At 33.2% G+C, this 12,142-nt stretch overlaps 1 protein-coding gene across 1 annotated transcript in view; it reads left to right on the forward strand.

Moving 5' to 3' along the window:
• Nucleotides 1-12,142, forward strand: part of LOC111055871 (dynein heavy chain 1, axonemal) — a 357,355-nt gene that overhangs the window by 295,387 nt on the left and 49,826 nt on the right. Inside the window, exons 33-37 of the mRNA XM_039439162.1 lie at nucleotides 379-507; nucleotides 4,003-4,123; nucleotides 5,351-5,481; nucleotides 6,817-6,922; nucleotides 10,938-11,092. Coding sequence (XP_039295096.1) covers nucleotides 379-507; nucleotides 4,003-4,123; nucleotides 5,351-5,481; nucleotides 6,817-6,922; nucleotides 10,938-11,092 — 642 coding nt within the window. The remainder of the gene's footprint in view (nucleotides 1-378; nucleotides 508-4,002; nucleotides 4,124-5,350; nucleotides 5,482-6,816; nucleotides 6,923-10,937; nucleotides 11,093-12,142) is intronic.

Consider the following 12,142-nt stretch of genomic DNA (forward strand, 5'->3'; position numbering starts at 1 on the left):
TTTGTTTGATGCAACCGGCACTAGCGAACAAGTTTATCTTATGCTAGTGTCTGCCAAATTGATGAGTTAGGATTAATGATTTATAAACACACATATTGTACTTAGTTTTTTTATGTTTTAATTCTAGGTTACAGATATTGCTGCTTGTATGTACTTTTGATTTTGGCAATAAATACTTTCATACTTTCATACTTTAAGCCTCACATACTCATAGATTTCTGGATGTATGATTTTTCGCCATCCTCATGAGTTCCATTAGATTGTCAAGTTCAGTTCAAGAATTCATAAGGACGGCAAATAATCGAACGACTGGCACTATGGTCCTTTTGCGTGAGTAATGTTCGTTCGTCGACTTCAATGTTGGTCTGTTTGTTGCAGAGTGTAGCCTTACAGTTCTTGGACGAGATGCCGGAGCTTGATGTGAGTCCAGAGGTGCAGGATGGTATTGTCATCACCTTCCGCTACATGCACCAGAGTGTCGTCGAGGCTAGCACACTCTATCTGCAGGTAAAAGAGCCACCTTCCTCTTATCTCAATTATTATATCCTCATCTCGATTATATTTTTCAATCTGAGCAATCTCAACTCTTGAATTTCAACAGTTTGTAGAACTGGTAACCAATTCGTGCTACCAATTTCATCCAAATAGGTTTGATAGCTTTCACCTATCACCTAAGGAAAGTCATCAGTTCCAATTATGCTAATATCTTGATAAATCATGAATGGATTTAATGCCTATGAATAATGAGTCCAGTTCAGAGCAAAACAAATTATAATTTTCAAAATGATTTGAAAAAATCCAGTTTACACCAGAACAAATAATCATACATGGACTGAAAATAGATTGAACATAATTGAGGTTACAAATATGTTTGATATGTTCATCAAAATAGATTCAAAAGCTTTCACAAAAAACTCAGAAATTATTGTTTCAAAACTAGATCAAAATATACAACTTATAAATTAAGAATACTCATCCTTCGTTTACTGGTTATAAGGCAGGCTTATGGCTTTCAACATTAAATGAAAATTTTAACACCAATTGAAAAGATAAATTTAAATCTACACTTCACATATGTTCAATAACATCAATAAAGTTTTCAAAAACATTCAGATCTCAAACAAAACATCTCAAATTTCAATTATTTAGAAAATCTTCAACAGGAGACAAATACTTCTAACGATAGCCAAGCCTTATACAAAGTTGAGAGAAACGCCTGAGATAAACACCGGAAATAAATGCCTATAGCTTCAAAGCAAGACACGTCATCAATTGCCAACTAATAAAGAATACAAGTTTACAAATTTCATTTATTATACTCAATAAAACTTTATTTTTTGAAGTTATTTCAAATTTATTTAACCTTTATGTTGTTTAGAATTATCTGTTAATTCACAAATAGAACTTCATCAAAGTGAGTTGTCCAACATTTGAGTAGCCGATCAATTTCAGGTAAAAAGTTAAGTCCGCATATCGATTACATCGATATTTGCTATCAAGTTTTATTAATATCGAATTGAAGATTCGATTTTAATTGAGAAAAATGTAATATTACAATACAAAACAATATTACCTTGAAGGAATTTCTAAATTGCATTCTCCTTTTCTTATTATGTACAGTTCAATTATTATTTCAGTTTATAATTTATGTGAATTCATCTAAAACTGTATTGTGAGCTATAATTTATATAAGTGTATAAGCCTGTATATATTGTAATCTGCATAAATAAAACAATCAATCATTATTTGTCATTGCATGTAATGAGAGTCCTTATGATAACTTCCATCTCAAAACCTCTTTATGTGTATCTTCTTTGTTCATCCATTGATAACAATATTTGTCAAAATAAATAGATAACAATACTAGAAATAGATACAAGATAACAATATTTGTCAAAATAAATTAAACATTTATTTGTATTGAATTGGTCATTGACTTGATTTGATATGAAAGAATAAATGCGAATACAATACAAATGTGTGTGTTCTGAACAAAGCTCAGGCTAGAGCTACCAGAGGACTGTAATTTACTATTCAAATAATCAAATACAAACAAGGAGCAAAATTTAATCTTCAATTTGAGCCAGGTTATTTGTACAGTTAAACTCTGCATTAATGAACAATAAAAAAGAGCAAAAACTCACCAGATTTAATCCAATCTTGACTACTTGCCCTTTTAAGCCTTTATTAGGTGTTTTGATCAGGTTTAGGGTGGGATGAAATCTGGGAATAAGACAGGTTCGGGCTTCCGGGCAGCCTTTTCACGTTCAACTTGCAGGCTCTGCACTGTGTTTCGAACAAAGCTCAAACTGGATTCTTTATAAATTTAAATCCGATTCAAATTAATTCAATTCAATACTATTTACGCTGTTATATTCATAATTCACACACACGACACTTAAACAATTATTTACAAGAAATTTCCGATCGAAATTACATGACAAAATACAAATTGGATCTTGCACAACAACGGGGTGACAAGACAAGAACGACTGACGAAACAAAACTAACTGAAAACTAGTATGACAAGGCAAAACAGCAGGACGATCTGCGCTGGCGCAAACAAGCCTGCTATTGGCAGAACTGCAGTCTGGGATTTTGGCGCTACAGTTCGAATTCTCTGGCCAGACCAGTGTGTATGAGTGTGTATTCAGAGAACAGTTATTGGAATAAGTAAATGAATGTTACTTCGATGCACAGCCCATGTTATGGCTCTTCTGCGCCAGTGCAATTCCTTTCGTCAAGGTCAAACAACACGAGGAGTTTTTTCAGACAGCACGACAGGACAGGAAGCTCTCCAATCGGCTGATTAGTTTGACATAACAAGATGGACAGTAAGCTCTCTCACATTCGTCAATCGGAGAGTTTCCTGGCCTGTCGTGCTGACTGAAAAAACGCCTCGTGTGGATTGGATCTTGATTCCATTTGTGTGAAGATATTCCACGAGAATAGCAGGGAGGATGAATTCATTCTCATTTCCAATTTAGATTTTAATATTCGAAACAAAAGATTGAAAGGGAAGTTATCAATGGAATGAAGAAGGAAAACACAAGTGGATCCAATATTGGTGAATATCCAACAAAGTATTGTAGAGTCTTCAACAAAGACCACCAAAGTGATTTCAGTTATTGATGTAGTCTTAAAAAAATAATATTGGAAGGGAATAACATTCGAAATTTGAAATTAGATTAATTTGGGAACCTATTATCCGTCAATTCATATGGATCAAAATATAACTTAATGAATAAAAGTACTAGTTCATTGAGTCCTCTTTCCACTGTGCCAAATTTGTGTATCACGAATCTATGAATTGATCCAGTTCATATTGTCAGCATATTTGTTCGATCGGGAACATTCATGTTATGTATGAGGAACTCTGACAATTCAAAGTGCATATCACTTCAGAGCCCTGATACCCGTGTTTGACGACTTCTGCACGAGTGAAAACTATAGTACCAACTACATTGCATCGGTCATATCTACCTTGCGCCTAGATTACAAATTTCAATATAAGCTCTGTAGCATGAATTCACTCTTCAAAGTGCTTCAATTGCCCTTTCAAGAGCCCTCAATCAATAACGGCCAATGATTTAAAGGACCTCAATTATTGAACTTGGATGTTTCTCTTGAAACTTTTGAACGTTCCCTCATTATCAGTAGATGTACAATTTCGATCCCTAGTATGCAACCTTGAACGAGTTTCAGTCGTGAGACCTATTGACGGCTCAAATTTCATCAAGGAATTCCCACCAATAAAAGCTATACAAATACATGGTTTCTCAAATACTTCCGACTATTTTCTGTTTGTTCTATCCAATGAATAAATGAATGAATCCTCAATGGAATAATGTATTCATCTGTTCCTGTTATAAAGGAAGAACTATGATTTCTTAGTTATGAATGTGAAATAGTTATCTAAGTACTACTTAAAAATGGCAAGCAAGATTTTAAAACTATGTTAATTATTTTTCTATCACCTTATTCTTATTCTTATTTCTTCAGGAGCTTTCAAGACATAACTATGTCACGCCCACATCTTATTTGGAACTATTGTCCTCTTATGGATCAATGATGACTAAAAAAAAAGAGGAGTTACAACAGGGTATAAAACGCCTGCAAGCTGGTAGGTTATATTATTTTACATTATTTTGTGGTGATTATCAAATGATTTCAATTGACATATCTTCATCTAGACTGTATTGACTATCAGAATTGAGGAGAGGAACAGTTTTGGGTATCACCCGAACAATGATATTTGATATTGTATTTGCGTATCAAATTTTTCATAATTGCTATAAAAGGAATGAAGAAATAAATTCACTCTTATTATAAGAGAATAAATCTATAATCATTAGATCTATAGTCTCATTTTCAAGATGCAATAATCATGGATTCGATATCAGTAATGACCATTATTAGAGTTTTATCATAGAGAAACAATAAGTTTCAATAGAGACTTACGCTATTGTTTCTCTATGGTTTTATACAACAATTATTAAAATGATCTTAAGTATCTTATATTATTACAAAATACTGTAATATTAACCTGAGCATTTGAAGGGGAAGAGTAGGCAACCCGCATCACACGTCGTCTAAACTTGAATAAACATTGTATCATTTTTTAACTAGCCGTATTGTTCACATTTAAAAATCATTCTATTACTTCAATTCAAGTGATGGGACGCTCTTATGAATCATTCGCGAGTATTATAATTGCATTAAATCCCCCTGTTTATAAATGACACATATTGTTCTAAGTTCAATGTTATTTAACATGCAATTATGATTATTATTGAAGTATAATACAAATACTATAGTATAATACTAACGACTCTCTCATGATAATAGGATGGACATCAATATTATTCATTCACTTGATTATTCCAAGAACAGGGGAGAGTGAAGGCATTACGCACAAATCGATCTACAGTACTAAATACAATCAAATCGTATTATATGATGGGTACGTAAAGCTGTTATTGCTCTCACTCTCTCTCTATCTCTACCCCCCCCCCCCCCGAGGACAGAGAGGCCCGATGCTCTTTCCTTCACTGATCACTCGCACTACCTAACAGCATTCTCCCTACTTTTGTGTCAGCATCCAATTGTGCGCAGCATGCTTACTCCACTGCTCCACTACTCTGTCCATGCTACTGTCCATGCTACAAACTGTGCAAGAAGAAATCGGTTTCCCCTGTATTTGTTCAAAGTAATATCTCTCGGACTATAAGATGATAATTAATCAATGATAGTTTAGGTAATAGGAAAATCAATCAGTGATAGGATATGAGGTTTCATATAGAACAATGATATCTAATATGCAATATCGTTCTCTTCGTGACATAAACAGGTCTTGACAAACTTCTGAGTACAGCTCAAGAAGTGAAGGTTCTCCAGAAGGAATTGGCCGAAATGAAGCCAAAACTGGAAGCAGCTCAAGTCGCCGCTGATGATATGCTGAAACAGATTGAAGCTGATACCGTGAGTTAATTTTTTTAATATTTTATTTTCATCAAAATAATATTACAACATCGCGATAATGTCGACCATAATACGTAACATATATCTATTAAATAAATAAATATTTTTATTACGTAAAAAGCTGTACAATTACAGATATGGCAAACGTCAATTATAAAAACAAATTAAATACATGGAGATGATCAATGTCACAAAGTACAAACCCAAAAGTACAATATAAGTTATCAACCACAGCTATTGATTGATAAGTATAAAATATAATTGAAATGTATCCATCAATTATCCATGTATTCCTTCAATCACAGATTGATTTTTTTCCTGACTAGCTCTTCCTGTGTGAAGATTTTTGTGATAAGATCGTACGAGATATTTGAATATTTTCGAACTATTCCTTGATTTTTTTGACAAATTGATGTATTTTTTGTCTTATTCTAGAATATGATAGTATTTCTGAGTCAATGTTATTGACTGTTATTTATTGTATGCTATTGACAGTACTATAGTAAACGCAAATTGGTGAGGCGGGTGATGGTGGTGATGGATGAACAATGTTAGTTCTGTCTGTTATTTTGTACTTCAAGTATTTGGTACAAAAACTAATTTCGGTTTTCAAGTACCTTTTATTATATATATGTCTCCAACTACGGGATAAATGGTGAAGTTACTCATATACAACATCTATTGAATGATTAGTGAAGCGCAAGAATGATTCGCATCAATAGATAGATGAAGAAAAATTATTGGTTGTGAAGTTTTATCTGTGTAATAATAATTGTTCCAAGTTCTTGTAGTGAACTATGAAATTTTGATTATAAACTCTCACACTGTAGATGATGACACCATAGGCGTTGAAACTTGTTTGTAAATTTTTAATAAATTTGGAATACTTTTAGATTTACAATTACAATAATTATTGATCCACACCTGCACTCAGGATCTCCTTTGCAGGTTGTTATTAAACTTTATTGTTGATAATAATATAATGTATGTAAATTATGTATCTATTTTGAAGAGACAATAAAGCAATTTCATTTCATTTCATTTCAGATAATATTTTAGTGTTTCATTACTATCAATAAGATTTTTCAGCACTTCTAGATTCAAGCCTATTGTGAGAATCTTCCTATATTTTTTGATTTTATATTATTCTTTTGGTAGTTTCAATTGGGAGTGTTATTCCAAAACAATATTTTTCCATTCTTATAGTAATCCCAATTTGAATTCTCATCTCGGAACATTTTTAATTATTACTGGAGTAATAATCACTGATGATTCAAGCAATACTCATAATTATTAGAAGTTATATCTCTACCATCCTTCACTTTTATCGTTTAGGCTGTCGCTGAGGAAACCAGAGCAATGGTTGAAGTGCAAGAGACTGATGCTTTGAAAATTGCAAGCGAAGCTCAGGCAATTGCTGATGACGCTGCTGCCGATTTAGGTGAGAAATATCATTAAATTTCTTGCTATTTTTTTTCTAGGTTCAAGAAGGAATTAAACGGCAGTATCAAGAACGAAATGCATGATAATCAGTTTAGATGTGGAAATTTCCTTTCAAACCTTTCAATTCAATTTGATATTTGGTGTTTTGAATGAATATGGTATTCTTAAGGCGCGTACAGATATACGCGCCACGAACATGAGCAATTCACTTTTAATCAGCTGATGCCAAGCTTTTTATATCTGTATCTTACCGTTTCTGTAAAATATACAGATATAATCAGCTGATTAAAAATAAATTGCTCATGTTCGCGGCGCGTATATCTGTACGCACCTTTATACAACCATATGGTTCTGATATAGAACCATGGAGAAGAAAAAATAGTTTCTCAGTCACTACAAGCATAGAGAAGCAATAGCGTAAATAGATATCCCATGTTATAGGGAATTTATGTCGCAACTTCTACTGTTATCTCAAGCCGATTACTGTTGATTATTGTCAATTTTTACTGTTTTTTTGGGGGTGATAGTGTATGAACGGCACAATTTGAGAGACTACCACCGTCACACAGCTGTATAGGAAAGAACTACGTGAACTATCGGCTTAGGATAACAGTAGAAGTTGCGACATAAACGCCCTATACGATGGGATATCTACTTATGCTATCATTTCTCTATGCTAAAAGGCAAGTTGAAAAAAATGTAAATGAATCAATGTGAATTATAATGGAAATTTCTCTTTTTATGTTTATCCCTCTAGTATCAAGAATTAAATTAAGACCAATCAATAAAATATTTTATTAACCAAAGAATTTCATCTTATTCATAACTTTTTCTATTGTCATCGATAGAATGAATGAAATATAAATATAGTAATTAATCATGCACACAACAAAATTAATGAGGCTCAATTGAGAACTCCACTTTCAAGGTCACCTATAGAATCTGACACTGTAAAACATTTTCCACATTCACTTTCTAATCCGAAAGGAAATGAATTATTCCATGTTATTTTTCATGCTATTTTTCATGTTATTTTTTGAACAGGTTTCAAAATATTCATCGCGTAAACTACCAACATTAAGTAAAAAGTCAGAATTCACTCCTATATTTGCCCGCAAAGTTTGATATCGGGGAGCTCCGACTTTTAATATACAGAGTGTTTCAGAAGTAGTGTCAAACATTCTAGGGTAATGTTCCTGGATGATAGGAGACTACAAATGTCGTATTTAAAGTGTCCAAAACTCAACGGTTATCCTTATAACTGCCATTTTGTTTTTTTTCACAAAGGAATTTTTATCTCAAGAACGGAATGTTGTATTGATCTGAAATTTGGCATGAATATTTATGTTATGAAGACTCAACTTTAAAAAAAATGTCAATGTAAATTTTCAAAATGACTGCCATTTAAAATTTTTGATTGCAAATTCCACGAAAACCGTTCACTTTACAGAAAATTTACAAGAGACAATTTAGCAAATTTTATCAAAATTTCAAGGATACCTTATTTATTAAGATTAGTCAAAGAATAACAGAGAAATTAATCATTCTCGTACTGCATGCATGACCACTTTTCACCATTTAAACATCAATATTAAATTTTCCATTTCAATTGTATTAAAGATGACGTTTTGAAACACGGTATGGCTCCATAAGGCCATCCAGTAGATTTTGCAATGTTTTCAGATGATCTTATATGTTCATGGTCATGCATGCAGTACGAAAAGAATTAATTTCTCTATTATTCTTAGACCAATATTGATAAATAATGTATTCTTGAAATTTTGATAAAATTTGCTAACTTTTTTGTCTCTTGTAATTTTTTTGTAAAGTGAACGGTTTTCGTGGAATTTGCAATCTTCTTCTTCTTTCTCTCTGCCCCGCTTGTGCTTCACAGCGTCGGGGTAGCCTTGGACCACCGCCTCCAGTTGTCCCGATCCACAGCCAGCCTCCGCATCTGCCCCACCGTCTTTCCTCTCTCCTCTCCCAATCTTCGTATGTGCTCTTCATACGAGTACCTGGGCCGTCCTCTCTTCCTCCTACCACTCACAACCATATTTCCATATTGTTTGGCTTTCCGTTCATCATCCATCCTCTGTATAATTATGACCCCACCATCCTAATTGTCTCTCATCTATAACTTCTTTTATATCCTTCATTCCAATTTCCTCCCTGATCCGTTCACTTCTTATTCTATCTCTCAACGTTCTTCCCGCCGTTCTTCTGTGGCACTTCTTTGCAACTGCCCTAATTCTGCTCGTTTGCTGTGATTTTAAGGGCAAACTTCCCACTCCGTATAAAACTATAGGCTCTATGATGCTTTTGTATACTGAAATTTGCAATCAAAAATTTAAAATGGCTGCCATTTTGAAAATTCACATCGGAGTTATTTTATTTTATTCATTAAAGTTAAATATTTAGAGCATGAATATTTATGCCAAATTTCAGATCAATACAACATTTCGTTCTTGAGATGAAAAATTCCCAAGTGAAAAAACAAAATGGCAGCTATAAGGATAATCGCTGTGTTTTGGACACTTCAAATAGGACATTTGTGGTCTCCTATCATCCAGGAACAATACCCTAGAATGTTCGACACTACTTCTGAGACACTCTGTATAATTTATCGCATGTACATATTCCATAGAATTCAAAATATGTATTATAGAAAAATACTGTATTTATTATGGATGACAGAAATGGAATACTATTGTGCAACGTTTATTTCCCTTTGAGATTGGAGATGAAAGCTTCGATTATCCAAACAACACTAGATTTTGCAATAAAACTTGAAAACTACACATGGGAAAGCAGAGATAGGATATTATTGTTTGCTTTCCAAACATACGACTCGAATAATAATGCAGTAGAATAATATAAATGAGTGGTATTGATATTGTATTCATTAAAAACAGAAGGGAATGTGTAGGAGTAAAATAATGAATGTGAGTAGAATCTCTTCCACCGTTCTAAAGATAATGAATTGAACGCTTGAACCAATTAGATTGTTTCCTTGGTTCCATAACAAAGTTACTTGGAAGTAGAGTAAGATGTTCATGGTTATTCCACAGGATACAAATCACCGAATTAAAAAATTCTATATCAACAGAATACGGATTTCAATCATTTAAGGACCTAAGGTAACTCCTTTCAATCTAAGCCTTGTTTACAATTATTCTTGTTGTGATTGTTTGTTTGGAATGTGCCAGGTGTAAAAAATAATGCTGTGGTAGATACTTCTTCATATGTCGAGAGAGAGAGAGAGAGAGAGAGAGTGTGAGTGTGTGTTAAAGATACAATATGTGAGAGGGAGGAACCTATTTCAATAGTGGCATGGGACGGTCAAGCGAGAACAATACGAGAGTATGTGTATGTTGAGAGAGAGAGTAGTGAGAAAGAGAGTAGTGAGAAAGAGAGAGTAATAAGAGCGATAGAGTAGATGTGTAATGTTGTTTATGCTCAGAGAAGTTTGTGGTTCGAATTCCATGAAAATGATATTGGATTGGAACACCAGTATTCGCAAATAGCTTCCTCGAATATTGGATTAACGTTCCTCGAAGCCGGAATTTCATTTCTGAGAATTTTCCAATTATTGAAGCCTCCTTCAGAATTCAGTCTGTTTGTTCTCAAAAAAATAAAATCAACTCTCTTCCTTTCATGAAAACCACGATCAAATCAAACACCAGTCGATTTGTTTTCACAACTTTCAATTCTTATGAAGAATATCCATGTCGTTTTTGCAAAATAAGCAAATACGAATATACAGTATATTATTCTGAGTCAATAAATTCATCGAATGATGTCAATTTTGCATTTTCCAATAGAATAATTGAATCATTCACTAACTAGACTGAGGAACCGTATGATGTAGCAAGCGGAACTAGTTTCTCAAAATGGTAGATGAAAATTATGGATGAAAATTTCAAGTCTTCTCATCCTTCGATTCATTGCTACTCTACAATTATTGCTCTTCACAGTGAACATTTTTCTAACACGCTAAACCAATTTTTCATCAGAACAAGCAATGCCAATGTTGCGAGCTGCCGAAGAAAGCCTGAAATCATTGAACAGGAATGACGTCACTGAAGTAAAAGCCATGAAAAGGCCTCCCGCTGGAGTGGTGCTAGTTATTGAAGTCATAAGTATCATCATGGACATAAAACCGAGAAGGGTAAGTGCAAAGTGCAAAGTAGACCACTTCCATCATGAATGTCTTCTTATGTGGAGGCCGTAACTCTATACGATGTCCGCTTTTATTACATCTCCAACTAAAATGTTTGATGGTTTCAATTCAAGTCATCTTTTCAAACTATAGTGAGATTTACGTCAAATAACCAGCATTCCCTGAAATTAAGATATTGATGTATAAAAGTCGTGAGGCCCATTGACGGCTTCAATGATTGATTGATTGATTGAGTACTTCATTTATGTAGATTACAATATATATACTGGCTTATACACTTATATACACTTATTTACAATAGCTTCCAATACAGCAAAATTATAAATGAATTTACATAATATAGACTAAGAAAATAATTATTGAGCTGTATAATTATGATATGAAAAAAGCAATTTGAATAACTATAAATAAAAAAGATAATATTGTTATGCATCTACATAAATTAGTGGAGCTTTGGACATATCAATGTTCATTCTTCGGAAAGAATATTCGAAGTATCCTTCCCACTAACTCTCTACCAAAACGTTAATTTCATTAATTCAACTAAGGATTTATTTAAAAAATGAAAATATTGTAAAAATGTTAATTAATATGAAGATTTAAGAGAAAAAACAGAAAATAGTTATATAAGTAAGTAAGATCAAATCATCATTTATTAAAATGGAGTAGGCTGAAAGTAGATAAGGGTAATCAACTTTCAGTAATATCCTTAAAGTACTTTCTCCGATTATTAAGATTCTAGTATGTGAAGCATCTATCCTCCTACCTTCAGAGACAAATTTGAAATCATCTTTAAAATAGTTCGGATTACCGTATTTCAAGATATCTCTAACAAGCTTGACTATTCGAAAAAGTCTTTGATCTGGAAGCTTTAATGTTGAACTAGCAATGTGGGCTGGGGTGATATGATCATGGCGTTGAAGAAAGTGGACGAAACGTAGACAATAATTTTGGCAACGCTGTAGTTTACCATTCAGAGTGACTTGCATATCGTTAAGAACAGATGATAATGATAATACACAATAAGATATTTAATGT

The sequence above is a fragment of the Nilaparvata lugens genome, chromosome 12 (assembly GCF_014356525.2).
Source record: "Nilaparvata lugens isolate BPH chromosome 12, ASM1435652v1, whole genome shotgun sequence".
Classification (NCBI taxonomy): Eukaryota; Metazoa; Arthropoda; class Insecta; order Hemiptera; family Delphacidae; genus Nilaparvata; species Nilaparvata lugens.